The sequence below is a fragment of the Salmo salar genome, chromosome 17 (assembly GCF_965601325.2).
Source record: "Salmo salar chromosome 17, fSalSal1, whole genome shotgun sequence".
Classification (NCBI taxonomy): domain Eukaryota; kingdom Metazoa; phylum Chordata; class Actinopteri; order Salmoniformes; family Salmonidae; genus Salmo; species Salmo salar.
Genome location: NC_138307.1, coordinates 49,711,814 through 49,736,790, shown reverse-complemented (window position 1 = coordinate 49,736,790; position 24,977 = coordinate 49,711,814). Strand labels below are relative to the sequence as shown.

At 44.4% G+C, this 24,977-nt stretch overlaps 1 protein-coding gene across 1 annotated transcript; it reads left to right on the top strand.

The window, feature by feature from the left end:
- The first annotated feature begins 14,105 nt into the window (after window positions 1–14,105).
- Window positions 14,106–24,848, top strand: LOC106576094 (transmembrane protein 168-A-like). The gene is given in 6 exon segments (XM_082963329.1): window positions 14,106–14,289; window positions 14,292–15,214; window positions 16,772–16,800; window positions 18,154–18,273; window positions 22,335–22,603; window positions 24,301–24,848. Coding segments are annotated over 6 exon segments (2,073 nt in total).
- The last annotated feature ends 129 nt before the right edge of the window (window positions 24,849–24,977 follow it).

Here is a 24,977-nt window from a genome sequence, read left to right as displayed (position 1 = left end):
TTACTGAATTCTCAAACCGAATGCAGGTTTAGGTTATCTAGTTTAGACGTGTGGCTTTGGTAGCCATCTATGTAACATTACTAGCCAGCCACCTAACTAGCCAATGAAGCAACACTCACGTCAGCCAAAGTGGTGGTGTATAGAATGAATGGCTGAATGACCTTAACTCGATTATAAGCTATATTTGGTTTGAGTATTATAGCAAAGATTTATATAACTAACCCTCATTGTTCTATGATTCTAGTTTATAAACGTTAGCTAGCTACTGTAGATGGTCAAGCTAGTTAGCTATTAGCTAGCTAGGTAATGTTAGCTAACTGCTGTAGCTATCACCACTTTATTTGAAGAATGTGAAAGCTTTTATATCTTTCATCACATTCCCAGTGGGTCAGAAGTTTACATACACTCAATTAGTATTTGGTAGCATTGCCTTTCAATTGTTTAACTTGGGTCAAATGTTTTGGGTAGCCTTCCACAAGCTTCCCACAATAAGTTGGATGAATGTTGGCCCATTCCTCCTGACATTGCGGGTTTAACTGAGTCAGGTTTGTAGGCCTCCTTGCTCGCACATGCTTTTACAGTTCTGCCCACAAAATTTCTATAGGATTGAGGTCAAGGCTTTGTGAAGGCCACTCCAATACCTTGACTTTCTTCTTCTTAAGCCATTTTGCCACAACTTTGGAAGTATGCTTGGGGGCATTGTCCATTTGGAAGACCCATTTGTGGGGTGCAGAAGGTAAGTAAAGTATGAGGGCGTCAGTCCATTGAGTGCTTTGTAGATGAGCATGAGCAGTTTGAAGGTGATCCTGTATTGTTCAAGTAAGCCAATAGCTCATGACACTTTCACCACAACAATATCATCTGTTGACATCGGTATACAATATTGTCATCTCAGGTGACCTGACAACCCTCAGTGGCAGGTGGGGGAGTTTAAGTGAGATGGAGAGGAGGAAATTCCAGAAGATGTCTGAGGAGCTCAGGGAGTCAAGGGATAAAGGACAGATAACTGAAGACGTTAGGGCAAGAAGAGTTGATGATCACAGTCATTTAAAGCCCAGGTCAGAGTATCAGTCATTAGGATGGCAGCCTAACACTACTTTAGCCACTCATTTGTAGTTTATAAGTCTTTCATAAGTAGTTTATTGGACCCATATTAGGTATTACTTCAATTTGATTTCAGCAACCCTCCCGTTGTTTGAACCAGCAACCTTGCAGCTATTGGCTCTTACTTAAAAGCTGCAAATTAGTGCCTGATGGGTGTGGGCTTAAATAAAGTGTTACTGTTTTAGAACCTCGTATAGGGTAACATAAGAAGTATGAAAGAAGAGAAGAGGTTAATATAGGTTTAGAGATTACTTATGTGTCACAGAAAACGTAATTAGTCATTTGTTTTCAGTATAAAAAGTGTACAGTTTACTAGTTTTTATAAAATACATGTCATGTTTGGTTCCTCCTTCTGTAGTTCAATAAATGTTCTTATTAAGTTGTCTGATTTCAAGGATCTGGGGGTGGAAGCTGTTGTTCTCATCTTGAAGAAAAATGGAGAACAAAGTAGGTGCAGCACCTGGCCATTAGTGGAGCACAACAGGTTGTCATGCCAACTGGAGTTGTCAGAGAATTTGGCCTTTCCTTTGCAGGTAAAGTATTATTGTAACATAGATTAAAAGCCAGACAATGTGGTTGCTGTGTTTGTTTTCCTAAGAATATTTTCCATAAATACCTAAAATAGTAATAATAATTAGGTGGGTGCTTATACTTATATTATGTCAAATGTCATTCGGCACCATGTTATTTTGTTGATAGGTGTAACAACTAAACCACAGGAGGGTGGGAGGAGCTGAGCAGATCTAGTTCCGGCAGTTAAAGACGTCTTCAATTCTAAATGTAGTATGTTTAAAGTAATTTCCTTTCTTACTATAGCAAACAGCAGATACATTGTCGCATCAATAGATTACAGATACATTTAGTCGCAAAATGTAATTTTGATGTTTAGTGTTACCTGTAATGTAGTATGTAACATTTTATGTTTGTTATATACAGTATGTATGTATGTTATCCATACCAAGCTCTCTGTGTCTTCCCCTTTAGATAAATGTGGTGGAAAAGGTTGATTCCCCTACCGCTCTTTTGAGGAGTGGACCATCGTCATTAGATGTCTGGGGCCTGAGTTCACCATCAAGCGACTGTCATCTTTTGGAAAGAAACAGCTGGAAGACATACTGGCAAAGGCAGGAGACTTCAAATGTGAAATTAGTAGGTGTAACTTAATTATCTTTGTCTCATTTTACCTTATGGTTAAATCTTCCGATGAAGTTATTACTTGAGATAACTGAATAGATATTGTAGGCCGGCCACTGAAATTACTCTTAACAACTGTATGCAAGAGATTTTATTGTGTGAAAAAGAAGGGAAGCGCTGCACAATAATAGATTTTTGTTGATAGAAGTTGCTCTTTTGTTAAACAGGTTAATGTCTCTCTCCCTCACTGATCATGTGTAGAATAAAGCCTTATTAATGGCAGTAATGTTCTGTAACTTATGGCTCTGCAACCACATTGCAACTAGCAAAGACCCTAAAGCAACAACAGAAACAGGGTTGTTGACACCAAAATGTTCAGTTGAGACCAATCATATTTCAGCTATATTACTGTAGGGGAGGTGTTGAGGGGGCTGAGCTACAAAGTAGTAGCGTCTACCTGTTTGTGAATGCAGGGTAAAGGCTATGGGCCATTACTGCTATGATGTTTAATTAGCAATTTCATAATCCTGACGAAAACAAGAAGGAGCTGAAGACGGTGTTCATCATACTACAAACCAGAACCCAAAATCAAAAGCGACACCAGCGAGCGATTTCCAACACCAGCAAGGGAGCCCCAACAGGTACATGGGTTCCTCCGGTACATGAGGTTGCAGGCTGGGCACCACAGAAGGAGAGAAATACAACACACAACATGAACACAGGGGGACCACTCAACAATTAACATACAACAAGAAGCACTACAACAGTGGCTAGCAAGTGGTGAAAAAAGACAACGAAGGAGCAACCGTTCATAACAACGTGAGAGCAACTGTTCAGCAAACGTAGGTCAAGGCACATGAGGGACCGGTGGACCACGGGGTCACAGGACGCCTCACAAAAAACGATTGAATATCCTATTCAACCCACAGAGGGACATAACAGACTCCCACACTCCTTAGACCAGTCGCTACAGAACTACACAAGTCGGATCCAAAACAAATACAGGAGAAGCCCTCAATGAATCGCCCATGCCCCTGCGCCCTGAACTGTTCCCCAGAAACCCTGTGTCCCCCAAACAAGTGACAACAATGGAGCACCAACCTGATTTGGCCCCCATAGGCTAGAGCAACTACACAACAACGGACCAATCGTATGATGGCCTGACAATGTAAGTCCCGCCAACCAGCCCTATATAACCAGCACACCTTTCTCCACAGGCCTCGTCATTGACCAGACTGCTACAGGGACGGATCTACAGAATCGACCAGCAGCTACAGAATGGACTCACCCAGACCTCGAGGGAGCACACCTGAATGCTGTCTCGACATTTCTTTTTGCACTTTTTGGGCGTTCCAACTCCGGTCCGATATTTTTTGTCCACCCTGCCACCTGAGGAAGCCGAGCAGGCAGAAACGCGTTATGGCTGGGGCTTTTCTAGACCTGTGGTGTTGCTGTAAGGCAGGAGGGTTCCACCCGGGTGTTGGAAAAGCCTCTTTTTGGCTACTGGCGACGAGGGACGTAACATTTATGGGAAAGACTCCGGACACTGCAGCGCACCCTACTACGCCTCCTACTGACTCCTCCACCCCAACGACTTGATCGTCGGAACCCACACGAAGTTGTCACAACGAAAGACAACCAGAGGATTACAGATAGGGAGCAACAGAGAGGAGGCCCACAGGTCACGAGCGGAGGCACAGGCAAAGGAGCAGCGAGTAACCGGACTGGCTGGCTGCGTCGCATCAGTACTGAGCACCGGATCGGCGAGACATGACGTGGGATCCCAAGGAATGCTGGAACCGCACTACAAACAACGGGACAGGGCTTGACGTTCAGGCAACGGGGTGACATGTATCCGTCGAGGGAATCGCTGACTTGACAACACAGTGACAAATCACCGATCCGGCACTACAGCGACTGATCCCCAGCAGGCACTCGACAACACGAAGCGGAGAGGGAGTACAATAGCAGCAACAGCACACACAGGCCGAGGCAACACCAACCAGCATGAGGGACCAACGGACGGCGCACACTGAGGTAACAACCTTGGCCACCCCGGACTCCCTTTCCCTCCCCCTTCCCAGCGCCAGGCCACCAGGGACAGTGCAGAGGCGAAAGCCCATGACACACACCCGGTGACCACCAGAGCGCACTCCCAACACTTCGGAGCTTCCCCTTCCCTCACTTTCTTCCCTCCACAGGCATCCAACGGTCGGCGGCGAAACACCGATGGCACTGGGAACGGCACTCAACACCTCACAGGAGTCAGCGACAGCGGAGGATATCGACGAGCAAACTGACATTGGCAGTCTTCCTCCACTCCAGCGTCAAGACTATGGCAAAGACGCTGGCAAAACTCCGGGCACATCACCACCTGGAGGAAATCAACATCCACCTCACGGTTGGCCAACCTCCTTCGGGCTATCAATGAAAGCAACCCCGTCGACCCATCCTCATCCTCGGTGATTCCAACATTACCCACCTGCCACAGATCCGCTCCAACTTGGTACAAATAGAAGCCTACCCCGGTGACTGCCTCTGCCACACCGTCTGACTACCTGCAGCAAGACGAGGGATGACCTGCACTAGACCCCTGCCACGGGCGAGATGATGTGGCACCTGTGGAGCTGCACCCTAAACTAGACGGGTTTCTCTCTTGCCCAAACCAGGGTTAGTGTGCCCCTCTGGACAGCCCTGCAGCTGCTGCAGGCCTCCCTGGCCGGGTGCACGGATTACCACCGGCGGATCAAAGTAATCGCCTACTTCAACAGCCAAAGGAGCAACGGGAACACCAGTGGGAGCAGCGGGAACTCCAGTGGGGCAGCCCCTCCGATGATGACGGGGAGGACCCGCCGGAGAGAGAGTGCAGGCTACCGACGGCTGGTGATAGACGGGACTCTGCGGCCGGAGCAACGTGAGTACCTAGCGGGCAGGACCATGCACAAAGCCAGGAGCTTCTACCTCCTACCCAAGATCCGCAAGGATCTGGTCGCCGGGCAGACCAATCATGTCCGACCGCGGCAGCGAGACCAAAAGAGTGTTGGAGTGGATTGACGTCTACCTGCGGCCGCTGGCGATGCAGCACAACAGCTACATCAGGGACATGGCCGATTTCCTGGACAAGGTCAGGGCCACAAAGCTGAGCAAGAAAGACCTGCTGTTTACGATGGACGCGGACAGCCTCTACACCAACATCGTGGTCACACCGGGCCTCACCACGGTTCGGGCCTGCCTCGAGTGGTACACTCAGGCCGGCCGGCCGAGCAGCTCCTGCAGTTGTTGGAGCTGTCGCTCACCTACAACGACTTCCAGTTCAACAGTGACACCTACCTAGAGATCAAGGGAATGGCCATGCGCAAGCGTTTTGCCCCAGCCTACACAGACATCTACCTGGCTGAATGGGAGGCTACAGTGTTCCCTCTGTGCGCACTGCGTCCCTCATGGTTCTACCGGTTCCTCAACAACGTGTGGGGCATCTGGCCCTACTGATGGCAAGACTTCGTTTTTACCCCCAAAATTAACTGGGGATTGGAAATGATGCAGACCATTACATTGATGGATGCTACAATCTATCCTCAATACTAAAACTGATCTATCCCCTAAAAAAAAACAATGTTTAAACCAAAAATATTTATAGAGGCGGAGTGCCCCTCTTAACTACGCCTGGGAAAAGACGCTTCTAAAAAGGCGATGCTGCCCTACGCAATCAGAGCTCTTAGATCAAAAGATGCAAAAGAAAAATATTTTTTTTGTTGAAAAAAAATAAGAATTACTGCAACGTACCTTTAACCCTTTTTCATGATCAAGAAGTGAAGCGTGTGCTCATGCTCGGTATCTAGCTAGCAATACAACCAGCCTGAAAACAATGACCAGTAGAAACTGCAGTCATTTTCATTATTCTTAGCAATGATTTAGGAATCATTGTGAGTAAGTATTACTTAGGTTGCCACTTGCTGTTTGCCTATTGAAATTGAACTTCAGTTCATGAAAATAAATAGCTAGCCAGCTAGCTACTTAACCCTGTTGCCCAATGCTAACGTTATAAGCAGCCAGCTAGCTTCATCTGGCTGGTGATGCTCGACCGGAACGGGTTATGTGTTGTGAAGCTAGCCACAATAAGTATTTTGGCACAATAGTGGAATTTGCGGTTTGCCTTCAAATAAAGGTTTGTAATTGACAGTGAATACAAATATAATTATGCCAACTTTTATTTTGAAGATTAACCGCAAAGTCCACTATTGTGGCTAATCCTTATTGTGGCTAGCTTCACATAGATGGGTCCGACCACCATTAATCACATTTAATTAAAAAAAAGTATTTCACCTTTATTTAACCAGGTAGACCAGTTGAGAACAAGTTCTCATTTACAACTGCGACCTGGCCAAAATAAAGCAAAGCACTGCGACACAAACAACAACACAGCGTTACACAAGGAATAAACAAACATACAGTCAGTAACACAATAGAAAAAGTCTATATACAGTGTGTGCAAATGGGGTAAGGAGGTAAGGCAATAAATAGGCCATAGTAGCGAAGTAATTCCAATTTAGCAAATTAACACTGGAGTGATAGATATGCAGATGATGATGTGCAAGTAGAAATACTGGTGTACAAAAGAGCAAAAAAGTAAATAAAAACAATATGGGGATGAGGTAGGTAGTTGGATGGGCTATTTACAGATGGGCTGTGTAATAAAATGCAAATTAATTACTTAAAAATCATACAATGTGATTTTCTGGATTTTTGTTTTAGATTCCGTCTCTCACAGTTGAAGTGTACCTATGATAAAAATTACAGACCTCTACATGCTTTGTAAGTAGGAAAACCTGCAAAATCGGCAGTGTATCAAATACTTGTTCTCCCCACTGTAAGCCTCCAACTTCAGCGATTTTTGTAATTCGTTCCAGTCATTGGCAGCAGAGAAGTGGAAGGAAAGGCGGCCAAAGTAGGTGTTGGCTTTGGGGATGACCAGTGAGATATACCTGCTGGAGCACGTGCTACGGGTGGGTGTTGTTATGGTGACCAGTGAGCTGAGATAAGGCGGAGCTTTACCTAGTAAAGACTTATAGATGACCTGGAGCCAGTGGGTCTGGCAACGAATATGTAGCGAGGGCCAGCCGACGAGAGCATACGGGTCGCAGTGGTAGGTGGTATATGGGGAACTGTCTTGTATATGAGGGTTATTTTAGATGACACCTAGCTATATAGTTAGCTGCTAGCTAATTATAGCTACTGAAACAAATTATGTCGTGTTATTTGACACGCAAGTAATACGTGTATCTTTTTTGACACGTAAAGACCCAAACTGCGTTCCATAGAAATCCTGGTTGAGAATGAATTGACTGAACAAATGAACAATGAAACAGCACAGCAAGTAAGTGAAATAAATTGGTTTTGATTATGTTTTACTGGTAATGGGGACATAATTAAATTTCTCGCATGGAATAGCCTTAATTTCTCAGAACAAGGATAGACTGACGAATTTCAGAACAAATATATTTGTTTCTGACCATTTTGAGCCTGTAATCGAACCCACACATTTTGACGCTCCAGATACTCAACTAGTCTAAAGAAGACCAGTTTTATTGCTTCTATAGTCAGAACAACAGTTTTCAGCTGTGCTAACATAATTGCAAAAGGGTTTTCTAATGATCAATTAGCTTTTTAAAATGATAAACTTGGATTAGCTAACACAACGTGCCATTGGAACACAGGAGTGATGGTTGCTGATAATGGGCCTCTGTACACTACAATAGTCATTTACAACATTAACAATTAACACTGTACTTCTGATCAATTTGATGTTATTTTAATAGACCAAAAATGTGCTTTTCTTTCAAAAACAAGGACATTTCAAAGTGACCCCAAACTGTTTAACAATAGTGTACATTTGAAATAATTATCTTGGAATTCATGACCTCAGTTTTTTTTAACCTTTATTTAACTAGGCAAGTCAGTTAAGATCAAATTCTTATTTTCAATGACGGCCAGGAACAGTGGGTTAACTGCCTTGTTCAGGGGCAGAATGACAGATTTTTACCTTGTCAGCTCGGGGATTCAATCTTGCAACCTTTTGGTTACTAGTCCAACGCTCTGACCACTAGGCTACCAGCCGCCCCGAGTCAATGACAAACATGGTATAGATAATATTGATATTTTTATGGTCTGAAGTACTGAGTTAGTCTGTCATAACTCTGCTTGCCTTGTTGGTTGAATACACAAAGTATATGATGGAGGAGTGCATCATATTTTTTCTCTATTTCTCTCGCTCTGTCTCCCTTTCATATAGATATGGACCAATGGGTTTCTGGCTTGCAGACTTGTGAGTGGATGCTGATTTGTTGAACCTGAGAGAGCACAGCAAGACAGCCCTGAATTCAGAACCAGTCTTTGGCATTATATTTTCTCGACAGGTCCACTCTACAGTGTTGGAGAGAGAGAATTGGAAACAGAGTGGGATATCTGCTGACCTAGTCTTTGACTATATTCCATCTGTCACAGGGGAGGCAAGAGCAACTGGATCTGTGTGTGTGTGTGTGTGTGTTACATGTAATGATCATTGGTGTTGTTCATGGTTCTGTTCATTCTGTTGCAGTCTACAGATGTAGGATGTTAATTTGAGCCAGTTTGCTATAGCAGAAAAAATAATCCTGCAGCAACAGGAAATTGTAATTACATTTTTGTATGGGTTGATACATTTTTTATTAGGGCAAATCAAGTCTGACATTTTAAAGTGGAAATGACAAACTGCAGAAGCCTTTAGAAAAATGTAAGGCACTATACAAGTTTGTATTTCCTGCTGTACAGGAAAATTCTCAGCAACAAAAGAGTGATCAAATTCAAATCCTACATCTGTAGGTACTGTTCCAATTTCTCAGTCACAGCTACACAAACAGATTTGTTTTGAGTTGTAATCTTCTCCCCGTCAGATCAATTAATGAAATCCACTTTTATTGTCTCAGCTCAGTGATACCGAACAGGTTAGATTATTGAAAAGTAATCGCTGTTCTACATGGCTGTGCAAGAGAAAGGAGTAAATTAGGTTGGTAATGTATGAATTCCCTCAACGGGTAATTATATTGAAAGTTCACATTTATGAGAGGAAATGTCTTTATGTTTTATATTACATATGAGTCAGTCTTTCTTTTGCACACTGTTCATATCTCCTCCCTTGTCAACCAAGGCACGAAAGGTTATTTTTGTAGCTGAAAAGGCTCAAAGAATCAGGTGAAGAAATGTGATATTGCTGTTTCTATGTCATGACTAGAATATTAATAGAAATACAGTTATTCAAGGTATTGGATTGAATATATGTAGGCTTCTCATGGATAGGTGGTGCTGAATATCACATTTCCCCTATGCAAATGTATATTTCTGTTTATCTCCTTTCAAATAAAACATCTTATGAAAGTCAATTAAACAGATTACATGCCACTCTTCCCCTACACACAGGAAATTATTAACATTTCCTGTGTGTCTCTCCCTCTTGGTGTCACGTGCGTGAATAGCTGACAGGGATAAAGAGTGTAATGGCTGTTTGAATTGATCCCTGTGAGTTGACAAGATGTTTGGCCGATGAAGCATCGTCACTGTCCCATCGAGATAGATGACTTCTGAGCATGACATGACAGTGAGCGGTGGATTTATTTTCCATTGAGTATTAATCAACAGAGGATTTATTTTTGCTGTGTATTACAGAGACTGAGACTTACCCTGCCACTGCCATAGAATATTGTTCCACCCCTTTGAATATCAGTACTTCTGGGGGAAAGAAAATGATTAATATTTTCACAGAATTCGGCTCATTCAATTTTTTTGGTCATCATAGCCTTTCCGAAATTCACTTTGCTCTTGACAGATACACTGAATGTGACAGCTTTTGATTTAGGCTCTGATGTGCCTGCCTCTCCAAACATTCACTTTGTGCGGCACTCCCAGTCCATCACATTGATTTCTGTGAAGATGAAACTGTGATTGAACAGGCCTCTCCTCCTACAGGCGCTCACCGGATGTCTCATACAGTTAGAGAGTATGAAGGGTGAGCTTTATAAATCCTGTCACCTGACCAAATATGAGGTGAGGAGTATACCTGCTACACATGTCTATGCCTGCTGCCGTGCCAGGCAGGGTTCACCTGGCGGTGAAATGTGGGGGGTATAGAGTAGGTGGGCAATGTGGGTGGAGGAGGGGTGGTATTTGGGCTTGGTGGTTTGAAGGGGGTTAGATAGGGTGAGGTGATAGGTATGCAAGGTGGCAGCTTGCTATCCAGCCTGCAATCTCTAAATAAACCTGGATAATGTGGTGCATGGGGTGGATGGCTTTAGATAGGTAATAATACGGTGTGGGTTGTTTAGGCAGAGGAAGGAATGTATGTAGGCATAGGTAATGTGAGGTGAAGTAGAAGCTGGGCATTTGAAGTAAGTGGAAGGGGAGTTGGTAAAGGCTGCCTGGGGAGAAGAATGAAGCGATGGCTGTTGCTAGGTAAGCAAAGCGACCCAGACCACAGAGCTGGCGAGGCACAGTGAACAATGATAAACATCAGCAATTTAGGTCACTCAGCTGGAGGCCTCAGATCTGGGTCTATCACCGTCTGAGTGGACTTGGCCAGGGTTATCCAAACAGTCAAACCAACTGCCGGACAACAAGCAGATAAAACACACTCACCGCCACACCTCGCCACAAGGACACAGCTCTGCATTTTTAATGGGAACTAAAATCAGCTCTACAGTATATGCAGAGAGCAGAAGAGTATGGATACTGGCAGTGTTGGGGAAGCTACTCTGAAAAGATAGTTTACCAAGCCTGCACATCTTATTGCACATCTTACTGCACATCTTACTGCACATCTAAGAATGATGAACAAGCGATGCGGCCCGGACTGCATCATTCAGATGAACCTCACTCTTTTCCTCTCTCTTTTTTCCCTCTCTATATATTCTAGTTCTTTCTCTCTTTCTCCTTCTTTCTCCTTCACCACTCTCTCCCTCCCACTCCACCCTTCCTTCTCTCTCTCTCTCTCTCTCTCTCTCTCTCTCTCTCTCTCTCTCTCTCTCTCTCTCTCTCTCTCTCTCTCTCTCTCTCTCTCTCTCTCTCTCTCTCTCTCTCTCTCTCTCTCTCTCTCTCTCTCTCTCTCTCTCTCTCTCTCTCTCTCTCTCTTTACGTGGGAGTTCATTCATTGAGTCCTGTGACCTACAGGGGGTAATGAAAACATCGACACCATTCATGAGCTCTGATTGGGTTTCGGAGAAGAAGTAATCGCGGGTGATCTAGTCTTCTCTGCCTCGTGGAAACAGCACACCAGGGAACTGCTGCTGTGGTGGGGCAGGTACTGCTGAGCTGCTTTTCTGTGCTGCTTACCAAGAATAGTCTTACGTTCTAACCGAACATTAAGAGCGGGACGCCCTGTTCAATTATGGATGAAGAAACTCTGTACTAATTCAAAAAATTATCACTTGAATTCTATTGTCACAGTTATCGTGGTCTTGCAGGAAATATGTGGCCTATTTAATACACGACGACCTCGATATTTCATTGAGGAAACAAGAGCGAGGTTGAAGTGGACTAATTGGGTGTATTTATAAAAAGTGATCTCTTAATACACTCTGAAACACTCACAAGTGTTCTTTCTTCCTATCATCAGTCGATTTCCCCGGAGTGTAAACAGGTGTGACTTCCATACCCTTCAGGCCCTCCGGTTCACCACGCGACACTCTGCCTTAGTCTTCCCCAATCAGCTCAGCAGAGAGAAACACACTCACTTTGATATTAACATTTCACTTTTACAGTACCTCGGGTACAGCACACACACACGCACAAACACGAACACACACACACAAACAAACACACACACACAAACACACTTATCTCTGCAGAATCTCACTTTGCCCTCCCGATACTTTGAGATATCACCTTATCTGTGTATTTATTTAATTATAAGCTGTGTGTGTTGAATGTCAATCTAGTACAAACACACATGTACACACACACAGAGATACTTTTTGGATGCTTTATAGCCTCAGGATAGTGAATTAGCCTTCTTGATGTTCATCCCATCCTTACGTTTATCATGTTGTATCAGCAGAAAATTCTAAATAAACCTTTTAAAAGGCTTCTCCTCACTAATGCTGTAAATGATCCAATTGGCCAATGGATTTATTTTGGTCTTCAAAGCCCAACGCTGATATTTTTGGTGCAAAAAAAGGAAGAGGATAGTCAAACAAAGCCTGCTGTTAGGCTTGGTGGTTACCATAGAATTTGAATTTTTCAATTGTATTTATGGTATTTACATTGCAATCCTCAAGACCAATTGCATCATTCACCTTGACCAAACGTATGTAATGTAACCTATACAGAACATTTGTGTGGTCCTGATAATCATGGTGCTCATAACTACGGTCTAGAGTTTTCCTGCTCATGTCATCATATGAAACGGTGGGGGAAAACTCAGGGCCCTAAATCCCTCCAATTACAGTAGGTTGATATGATTCTCAATGAGGGCCACGGCTGTGTTATGTATTGTGTCTCCAGTCTCCAGCTCAGACATTTCTTGGCTCTGTGAGCTTCACAGTGATGTGTGGGAGGGAGGGAGTGAGGACTCCCGCTGTATCTGTATGTGCATTATTATACCCACAGTAGTCAGTCAGTCAGAAAAAAAACCGAATCAAATAACATTTTACAAATGCTTCGTAAACAACAGTGAAATGCTTATTTACGGGCCCTTCCCAACAACACAGAGAGAAAAATAGAAAACGAATAGACCCCTGTTTCCACAGTGCCCCTGTTGCGATAAAGTCACACTACTCCACAAAATCATTTTCCAGAAAGTATCATAATTAACCAGTGTAATCTCTCTTTGGCTATTCCCATATAGTGTACTATTTTACTAGAGCTACAGTACCGTATGCGGAAAAGTTCATATTTGAGGTGTCATTTGAGATGTGCCCCTTGGCACCACCACTGTGATATCTTCACAGACCATGGAGGACACACAATGGATGTGGATGCAATGAGTATATGGTTGAGGTGGTAGTATTTTCTTATCAATGAATGTTAAAATGACATTTTTTCAATTATCTTTATTGATTGATAAATAATGATTTTTCCTTGATGTCACCTCTAATGGAATAATAATTTATTGAGAGGGACAACCTGCTCTGAAACCACATTTGATTTCGCTGCAAACGCAAAATCCCAACAGTGTTTGTCTCATTCTCTTTGCCGTAGTTTGGAACTAGAAACGAAAAAAGTTTTTAGACAAGGGTAAGCAACTCAATATTCATCTTTCGTTTTGTCATCGATGGTTATTTGTGAATACATTTGATGATTTTAAGATGTTTTACTGTGATGCCTCTGGAATTGCGTGAGATGTCATCACTTACGACGCAGCTTAACTAACTAACTAGCTAGCTACTAGCCATTATTGTTGTACTATGGCGTTCTTGTGCTATGTGCTAGCCGTTCTTGTGCTATTGACAGAAGCACCTAGATAGCTAGCTTGCTGACTGTCTCTAATCTTCTGTCAATAGCAACTGGTGAGTGTCAATGTTTATTGCTGTGATAATTAAAACGGTTTGTTTACTTGCTTGTCATCCAGCCCACATATGACAGCTAAATTAGGATGATTGTTGATGATAATTAATGTAAATATTTTTCACATTCCCAAAATATGTTCTCCTTTCACAGCGGCCGAGTAGCCTATTTCATCGATCTCATCCATAATGTTGCCTAAATTCAAGTGCCCCAGTCTGTTACAAAACCTACACAAGCTTGCTACTGTCAGTGACATACCTGATCATTGAATCATGAGTCCCCCCAGTTGAATGTTCAGGAGGAGCTGTTACAGCCCCAGCCACTGTCTCTACACAGCCATGTCACGCCTGGAGCCGGAGGAGGATAGCGGGCCTGCGCCCGGCGGGGAGGTGGGCATGTGGTCCTTGGTGCGTTGCCTGGGTTACCTGTCCAGTTTCAACCTGATGGTGGCAGTATGCCTGGGCCTGTACGTGCGCTGGGAACAGACGGACGAGCCCATGATCCTTGTCATCTTCATCCTGGGTTCTTTGTCCTGGGCATCGCCAGCATCCTTTACTACTACTTCTCCATGGAGGGGGCCAGTCTCAGCCTCTTCCACCTGTGGTTTAGCTTCCTTCTGGGCCCCCTGTGCTTCTTCAATAGTCCCTCGCTGGAGGAGAATGTGAAGGAGCAGGCTACTAACTACCTGCTGCTGGCTAGTGTGGCTTTGAGGACAGTGTGGGCCTTAACAGATAGGATAACGGGCTGCGTTCACTATAAACCCACCCTGCTCTCGTCTGAGGAGCTCCTAGAACTCCTGGGCTTTGGCATTGCCAGCACCACCATGCTGATGCACAAATCTATGGCCTTCATTGCCCTAGTGGTGGCGCTGGGGGCTATGATCGTGGGCCTGCGTGTCAAGTCCCTCCTAGCCCTGCCCAACTTGGCCTGCTTCACCCTGGTCACCTCCGTGCTGTTTTTTAAGGCCGTGAGGATAACCACCAACCCCTTCGCCCTGGGCTGCTACCTGGGCCGTCTGATCTGTGAACCCCTCTTGGACATCTACTTCAGCAGCCTAGGGGCCACCAAGCGCTGGCTGCCCCTGCTTTCCTGGGGACGTGTCTGGTGTCGACTCTCCCTGCTCCCCCTGGGGCTTGTGGAGATGGCCTTCTTCGTCCTAGCCGCTCTAAAGATGAGCCATCTAAAACTGTGGTACCTGGTGATCCCTGGATTCTGTGTGTTTGGCCTATTCTGGACAGTCTGCCACGTGGTGCTGCTGATCACACTGTGGGGCTTCCACACCAAGCTGAGTGACTGTCAGAAGGTGCACTCAATCCAGAAGTCAGACACACGAAGCCTGGACCGGGTCATGGCCTCGCGGGGGATGAGACACTTCTGCCTGATCTCTGAACGCCTGGTCTTCTTCAGCCTGGTGTCCACAGCAATTCTGGCAGCTGTGTCCTGGCAGGTAAGATGCTGCATGGTGAACTAATGAATGAAAAGATGGATTGATAAATCCGTTAGCTGATTGATCAGTGCATTGAGTGATTTTGATCTGAGCTTTTCATTTATTTTGGTTTTGCCTCATTGAGAAGATTTAAATCATTGAGAAGATTTGAATTATCTTATTCGAGACAGACCTGACCATGATAGCTGCATAGCCTAATAACAAAGCAAGGTGAGTAGCATCATCAACATTGAAACATCAAGCTTCACGTCATAAACCCCAGAGACTGACGCTTGCTAGAGGCCTGGCATGCATTCACAAGACAGTCCCAAGCTGGGGAGGAGAGCTGCTTCTGCTCTCAACTGTGACCAAGTGAATTAGCTCTTTAATATGCCTATCTCCTTACATAAAGAGCCATAAGTTATTTAGCCCTAATTTAGCTTTACCTTGTAATCTGCTATTAGCATAACAGGCTACGCTGAGGCATGTCCAACTATTTGCCACGTCATATAAGATCAGCCAGCCAGCTTATGCTACTGTACCTGTAGACTTCCAGTTATTGCGCTAACGCTAGGCGAGTTGCGTCATCATTGGTTCGCGAAAAAAAACTGCCTGTAATTTCCTTCATACTGCACGCAGAGACATGACCTAGGTAGGTAGAAAAATGAATTGTCAGAATCTCGCTGTATCCCTTTAAGCCATTTATTTTAATCATGAGCAAAAGCTGTTGGTTTTCTACCTAAAGTTGCAATGGGTCCATTTAAAGGCCCTGTGCAGTGAAAAATGTGATTTTTCTGTGTTTAATATATTTCCACGCTATGAGGTTGTAAAAGCTGAAAAGGCCACCTTGAATTTCTGCCTGTTTTGGTGGGATGGAGATTTGGCCTGACTGTTGACATCATCAGGCAGTAAATTAGTAAGTAGACCAATAAGAAACAGTTCCAAATCTCTCAGCTAGTTTTCAGTTTTCCCCTCCCCACTCAGACCACTCCCAGACAATCCTAACAAATTTCTTGTTGAGAAATTGCTCTTTGCTAAGAACCAAAAATAGATTCTTTGACCATTTTAATTTGAGTAACAATCAATTGTTACTCAAATGATTTGATATTGGGATAAAAACTACCTTTAGGAAGCACAAGAGACCTGCAAAATTAATAAAAGGCTGTGGCAGTACGAGCATGAAGAGCAGCATCTAGTGAGCAAAAGCTGGTACTTTCACACTCATTTATGGGGGAAATGCGAGCGACTTCAATGGCTAATTTCTCTGAACAGGAAAGGAAAAAAAACATCACCAAATTCACAATACATACATAGGATGAATAAACAATACTCGAAGCCACAGCTTCATAATACTTGCCAAACATAGACAACTGATACTGTATACTGGCGGTTGGGGTGGGCTTGTTTTGGGTGGGGTACATTGGTGGCTTTTGACTATTTATTTGGATTCCTCACGTCTTAGTAATTTTAAGTGGTTTTGTCCAAATCGGATGTTGGGTATTATACTTAATTAATATTATATGAATCCTATGATTGAAATGGCCAATTTGGGTGTAATCAATTAGCTTAATTTCTCAGAGTTCAAATAGTCTTTTCAACAAAATAATGTTTCAGGAATGCTTATCTTATCTGTTTCTAACTACAGAAACTATTTCAGAACAATCAGAGATGGTGGGTGTTGTCATGGCTTGCTGAAATGAATTGGAACTAACCTTAAAGAGATTCTCCTGTACCTTTTGTATACTTTTTAGCCGGTAGTTTTGAAAATATTACTCACGAGCCAAAAGTGGTCCACAAAAATTGCGTACTACATCACATGTGCAGCTATGTGCACCACATCATTTCTCTCTCTCTCTCTCGCTCTCGCTCTCGCTCTCCCTCCTGTGTTCACTGAGCCGTTGGGCCCACACTGCAACCGCTGGATAACGATGGGCAGGTGCCTTGCTAGCTGTCACTCAAATGCGAGGGGCTGAATCTTATTGGCTAGAACTCTAATTGCTCTAGGCTGGCCCATGTGGGGGGGGGGGGGGAAATGTGATGAAAATGGCACAGCACAGCTTCAAGAAGCAGTCGCTTTCAAACTTGGTATTTCGTAGCTAGTTAAGGTGACAGTAATTCTGCTCATAGATTATGCATGTATGAACTACACATTGACACATCCAGCCCAAAGCGGGAGGTTTTAAAAAATATATTTCTTAGTCACCAAAGTACTGGAGCATGTCTTTAAGCAAGAATACTTACTCAACCCACCCACACACTCTTAAACATTTAAAGTCAAATATACAATTCAGTGTCCGTGTTACCAAACATATAGGCCTAACTATAGCCTTGAATTGTTTCTATAATCTAGGCCTATAGCCTTGCTCTACGTTAAAATGGCTTGAATGCTGGGATTGAATAAGAGCTTCAGTGTTGCTTTGTCAAATGAGGACTGGGGAGATGATGATGGACCAGCTGTGAGGCCTTGGGCAGTCGTAGCTGAATTTAACGAGGTCTGCTGCCTCCATCCAAAACTGACTCGCTAATAATGAAGTAGGGAGTTCTGATGTGGTAACCTTGCTGGTGCCTCGCTAATTGGACAAGTCGGATTGAGGAAAAATGACTTTTAATAAGGATTTTAATTGTGAATGTAACAAGGCTATGTGGAAATCGTCATGGCAATATCATACAATTATTTAGTTGTGTATTTACTGAATTTTAACAGCTTGGTGAATTTGTATAATAGAGTCCATTGGGTAGGCCTATAGTCTAAGTGAATTCAAGGCCACAATCTATCTTTGAAAAGGCTTCATTCTCACTCATTCCCACAGCTTCACTTGACTGTGTTTGAAGGGTGTTTTGAGCTGAAGCCTTGTGATGGATTTTTTTAATGTGTGTATCTAAATAGCAAAATTATCTTGTGCTTCAATACATTGAAAAAAAAATCACAAATGAAATGCTCTCTTGTGTGTGTTCATGAGTGTGTTCCTGGTGGTCATCCCTCTGGAGTCTCTGGCCCACGGGCTCTTTCATGAGCTGGGCAGCTGCCTGGGGGGCACATCTGTGGGCTACGCTGTGGTCATCCCTACCAGCTACAGCAGGTATATAACCGTACACACAATCAATCAATGAAATGTATTTATAAATCCCTTTTTACATCAGCTGATGTCACAAAGTGCTATACAGGAACCCAGCCTAAAACCCCAAACAGCAAGCAATGCAGATGTAGAAGCACGGTGGCTATTAAAAACTCCCTAGAAAGGCAGAAACCTAGAGAGGAACCAGGCTCTGAGGGGTGGCCAGTCCTCTTCTGGCTGTGCCGGGTGGAGATTATAACAGTACATGGCCAAGATGTTCAAACGTCCATAGATGACCAGCAGGGTCTAATAATAATAATAATAATAATAATAATAATAATAATATTCACAGTGGTTGTAGAGGGTGCAACAGGTCAGCACCTCAGGAGTAAATGTTAGTTAGCTTTTCATAGCCGATCGGTTAGAGTTAGAGACAGCAGGTGCGGTAGAGAGAGAGTCGAAAACGGCAGGTCTGGGACAAGGTAGCATGTCCGGTGAGCAGGTCAGGGTTCCATAGCCGCAGGCAGAACAGTTGAAACTGGAGCAGCAGAACGACCAGGTGGACTGGGGACAGCAAGGAGTCATCAGGCCAGGTAGTCCTGAGGCATGGTCCTAGGGCTCAGGTCCTCCGAGAAGAGAGAGAAAGCGAATTAGAGGGAGCATACTTCAATTCACACAGGACACCGGATAAGACAGGAGAAATACTCCAGATATAACAGACTGACCCTAGCCCCCTGACACAAACTATTGCAGCATAAATACTGGAGGCTGAGACAGGAGGGGTCGGGAGACACTGTGGCCCCGTCCGACGATACCCCCGGACAGGGCCAACCAGGCAGGATATAACCCAACCTACTTTGCCAAAGCACAGCCCCCACACCACTGGAGGGATATCTTCAAACCACCAACTGAGACAAGGCCGAGTATAGCCCACGAAGATCTCCCCCTCGGCATGAACCCGTATATACAGTTGAAGTCGGAAGTTTACATACACTTACATGCTGACCAGACCGGACACGTTGCGTGCGCGAGCATCGCAAAATACATTTAGAAATCCATGTTATTCAAATATTGCACCCACACTGCTCGCGCGCGCCAACGAGTGTCTGCGATGCCAAGGGCTAAAATAGAACTCATTTCTATTTCTGACGCAGATCGCTCTGAAAGTCCTGCCTCTCCCATCTCCTCATTGGTTTATAGAAGCAGGTACCCACGTGCCATCTCCTCATTGGTTATACCCACGTGGTTGATTGAAAGACGAAATGTTTTGCCGGTGTCGTGGTAAAAGTGTTGATGCCAATCACCATATAAGTTGAAAGCCTGGAAGGAGGAGAGATGACTAGAAACGATTCGGTTGGCAGTTTTATGTGTGGATTAATTGTCGGAGTAGAAGACCTTGTGCATTTCAGGTAAAATACCAACTCAATGTTTATATCCCAGGACAAATTAGCTAGCAACAGCAAGCTAGCTTAATAGGACAAATGAGCTAGCAAGTGCAAGCTAACTAGCTAAATTGCCATACATGTTTAATGCTTATCGACCTGTCCCCAAATTAATGTCATTGGTTCAAAGTTTGTGTTGATATTTGAACCTGCATGTCGTGATCACGTTTGGTGTAGGGGGACAAAATAAATGTATGCATGATGGCGCACGCGCACAGCCGGTTTGGGTTCCGTGTTAGGTTGGAGTCATTAAAACTCGTTTTTCAACAACCACACATTTCTTGTTAACAAACTATAGTTTTGGCAAGTCGGTTAGGACATCTACTTTGTGCATAACACAAGTAATTTTTCCAACAATTGTTTACAGACTATTTCACTTATAATTCACTGTATCACAATTCCAGTGGGTCAGAAGTTTACATGCACTAAGTTGATTGTGCCTTTAAACAGCTTGGAAAATTCCAGAAAATGATGTCATGGCTTTAGAAGGTTCTGATAAATTATGTCAATTAAGCTCCTTCCAGTTCTCTGCTGCCAATGACTGCAACGAACTACAAAAATCTCTGAAACTGGAAACACTTATCTCCCTCACTAGCTTTAAGCACCAGCTGTCAGAGCAGCTCACAGATTACTGCACCTGTACATAGCCCATCTATAATTTAGCCCAAACAACTTCCTCCTCCCCTAGTATATTTATTTATTTTGCTCCTTTGCACCCCATTATTTCTACTTTGCACTTAATCTACCATTCCAGTGTTTTAATTGCTATATTGTATTTACTTCGCCACCGTGGCCTTTTTGCCTTTACCTCCCTTATCTCACCTCATTTGCTCACATTGTATATAGACTTATTTTTCTACTGTATTATTGACTGTATGTTTGTTTTACTCCATGTGTAACTCTGTTGTTGTATGTGTCAAACTGCTTTGCTTTATCTTGGCCAGGTCGCAATTGTAAATGAGAACTTGTTCTCAACTTGCCTACCTGGTTAAATAAAGGTGAAATAAAAAAATAAAATCTTCAAAGTGCGCATTGGAATTCGGTAAGAAGGACGTACGCTGTTTCATCCTCGAGTTGCATGTTCTGTGAAGATAAATCATCGAAATGTGATTTTTGTCAGTGGGTGGACGCCCTAATCAGGTTATGCGCCCAATGCATATGGGTCCGGTAAATTTCTCAAATGTCTGTTAAATTAAAATGCTGCCGATCAAAAGTCAGGCGCCACATTTTCTTAATGGAAACCCTGACGCACACACAATTCAGTGTACACATGTACACAGACCTCACACACACAGACCCACATTCACTTTCTTCATCTCCACAATCATCAATCTTCCCTGCACCAAAGTAAAAAAAATACCTTAACTTTACAGCATCCAGCGGGACAGACCATAATTTCAATTCCCTCACTGGACAAACCAAGTGGAAAAATATCCCAATAGCCATGCATAAACATGACCCTAATGTTTCCCCCCTGAGGCTGCTCTCTCCCTGGCATACTAAGTGGCTGTGGGTGGAAGATGTGTTTACGACCAGGCAGGACCACTCTGTCCGACATGGCACCCTTATCCCTTTGACTAGGACCCATAGGGCTTTAGTCAAAAGTAGTGCACTATGTAGGGTATAGGGTGCCATTTCAGACTCTGACTCTATGTCTGTGCTGGGGCAGTTAGCACTTAGTCTGTCTGTGGTGGTGATTCGGATGCAGGCCAATACATCTGCTCTGTATTCCAGGGCTGTGGATGTAGGCCCCAGCGGGAGACCAGAGAGCATGTTGAGAATATAGCAGTGTATTATCTACTGTTTGATAGGCTCAGATCATGTTTTTACAATGATGAGGGCCCCTTGGGAAGATGAGAAAAGAGGAGGAGAAGAAGGGAATGGCGAGGGACAGAGAGCAAAGGAAAGAAAGTCTGACAGGGACAAAGCGAGAGAGGGTGTGGGGGGGGGGGAGAGAGACAGGCTTTTCAAGAGGGAGGACAGAGGGAAGGGGATAGCGAGAGACTAATATGTTTCCATCTTTGTGTAGATAAGACCCAGGCTAGGTTAGTTACACATCTGTCACTTCAGCCTCCCACAGCCATGTCATCCACTGCCCCCCAGTCATCTCAATACAACTACTCAGACAAAATCTAGTCATTATTTAAACATAACTCTCTCCAGCCCAAGGTCTCTCTCAAGATCATAATAACTCAGCTTTAAGATTACATGTTTTGAGTTATGCAGATGTCTATATGAGTGAATGGAGAAAGTTGTAATGCCAGGCACAGGGACAGACAGATACAGAGTGAGTGGGGCTATATTGAGTGACAGAGACTGGGGCAGCCTTGACTCCTGCCCTCATGCCTGGTGCTGTGGGATGGAGAGAAAGAGGTGTGTCGGATCAGACAGATTTCTCTGCCTTGACCTCCGAATGGTGCTGTTGGGTCAGGACTCCTCTCCATCTTTATTCTTACTAATTTTAGACACACAGACACACACATTCCTTCTCTACTGTACTGCCAGTGTCTTCACCTCTATTCCTTTTCTTACCCTACATTCTCATCTTCCTCTTTTCAATTCTGCTCTCCATCTCCACTTGCCATTCTGTCTTCATATCCATTCTCATTCCCTCCCTTCCTCCACTCATCCTTCCCTCCACAGGCCAGATGGCCGGCCCACCCTTCTACCTCCGGTCCAGGAGCTGAACGTGCGCTCCATGGGCCTGTTGAACAGTGTGCAGCGCCTCTTCTCCCACCACATGATTGAGACGTTTGGCTGTGACTACTCCACCAGCGGGGTGACTTTGGAGGCCCTGCAGGCCAAGCTCAAGGCCTTCCTGGAGCTTCGCACGGCCGACGGGCCCCGCCATGATACATACGTGGTGTTCTACAGCGGGCATACGCAGCGCACCGGGGCCTGGGCACTGGCAGGTGAGGGTCACCATAGCTTACAGTGGCTGGCTGGCTTGATGGTTGGTTGGTTGGCTGGCTGGCTGCCTCTCCTCAACGCACAAGCTTCTTTCCTCTGTCTCTTATCGTCTATCAATGTTTATTTTGCACCTATTTATTTCCAGACTAGATCAAACATGAAAAAGACAAATACAGGATCAAATTAAGGTTATATGTTTGAATAAAACATGATGATGAGGGTAGAATACTATGTTTGTTTTGACAAACAATTTAAAGTTTTCCATTTGTTTCTGAGAAAAGTACAACATATTTTGTAGTCTGCCAGATGCAGTGTGTTATATCGAACACCTTATTACTTGTTAGATATTACTGCACTGTTGGAGCTAGAAACACAAGCATTTCGCTACACCCGCAATAACATCTGCTAAACACGTGTATGTGACCAATAAAGTGTGATTTGTGCCTGCAATTTTCATTAATCCATGGCAACTCTTAGTAGAAATGAAGAGTCCAACATTTTCCCAGTGTGATAACTGAAGTTTCTCTTCAGTGGCTGCCAACACACACCCACGCTTTATCACTGCATGGTGCTGCTACGAAGACAAGCTCGGTGACAATTTAACATGACTTGACCATTAATGTACTCCCACTCGTAACTTTTCATTTTCTCCATGAACCCAGACTACTTTGACCTTTTTTGTCTTCCATTTCCTTATTTACTCACCACCCACCTTAACCTTATCAAATACATGCAAAGACAGTCATCGGGCAAGTCGGCTGTAATGAGTGTAGTGAAGTAGTATTATTAACCCATTACCCAATTATTCTTTAATGGACTAAGGAAGGAATATATTTTAATCATACTGTGCATTGTAAGCTATGATTACAGTAACTTTTAAAACCTTTTATCAAACTAGCTACTAAACCCCTAACGTTCAGGGTCAGTAAAAAAAACTGGTACGTATTGTCTTCCTAAAGATACAGATCTAACTACGGACCAAGTCTTCTAGTAATATGTGTCAAAACATCAACGCAGCCACAGTGTAGCACCCCGGTGCTCCCCTGAAACCCAAATTGTACATTAAGCATCAGTTTGTCACGACCACACAGTGTATTGCTCCTCTTCACCAGTCCCTTTCTGAGCAGCTCCCAAACTGTAAAGAAATCTCTTATCTTGGCTCCATCTACGGGCACCTCTTAATCTTCCTGCCATGGAGCACACTGCCGTATTAATCCTCATGAAGGATACTGCTTGTCATACCCCGTGTCACAGTGTTTGAGCAGCGGAGGCCGAGGGAAAAACAACCCGGGGCCCTGGCTGGCGTTGGAGCTTTACAGAACGGTCTGGGAAGAGCAGGATGGGGGGTGTCTCTGGCACTCTCACTCAATCACGCAGGCTGCTCACGCACACATATACACACTCATACGCCGTTCACGTTTCTGCCACAGAGGAAGAGTGCCCAAACAGACAGCAGTCCCTGTAACTCAGGATTTAGGTGCCTTAGACTAGGGATAGGCCATACAGGCATGTCGTTGTAGATGGTATTCAGAATAACAATAGAGATGATTTGACAAATAACTTGACTATTCACGTTCCTTTTGTTTACATTGTGCATGTTATGATATGGATCATATCAGCTTTTCGCAAATGGTTCCTTGTTTGTCCCAGCCTAAGACTAGGTTGTGGTTATTAAAATGTTTATTTCTCTCTCTACCAGGAGGAGACTCTCTGCGTCTGGAGCAGCTGCTGGAGTGGTGGAAGGAGAAGAACAGCAGCTTCACCTCCCGTCTCATCCTGGTCCTGGACACAGAGAACTCCATACCCTGGGTAAAGGAGGTCCGAAGGATGGAGGGAGTCTATGTGGCCATGCAAGGGGCCGAGCTCGCCCCCGCCGGCGACATCGAAGGCGGGGACGCCCCCCGCCTTGGGGACTTCACCTCGGAGTGGGTGGAGTTCAACTGCAACCCGGACAGCGCCACCCAGTGGTCGGAGAAGGGCAGGATGGTGGCGGCGGCCTACGGCGTGTCGAAACACTGGAGCGACTACACACTCCATCTTCCCACGGGGAGCGACGTGGCCAAGCACTGGAAGACCCACTTCCCCCAGGCTATCTATCCTCTGGTGCACCTATCCAACTGGTGCTGTGGGCTCAACCTCCTCTGGATGTGTGGAGTGTGTCTGAGGTGCTTTAGGCGACTCAAACTGGGCTGGTTCCCTCCCAATATACTGGACACGGGACAGGGCATCAAACTGGTCCACTCATAGACTGACTGAGCTGTATGTCTGCTTGGGATCACTTGCCTGACCACTCACCCTGAATTGAATTCCTCTGCTCTATCAATCGCTACATACAGTCACTCTGAAATTGCCATCCTAGAACTTGTTTGTGTGACT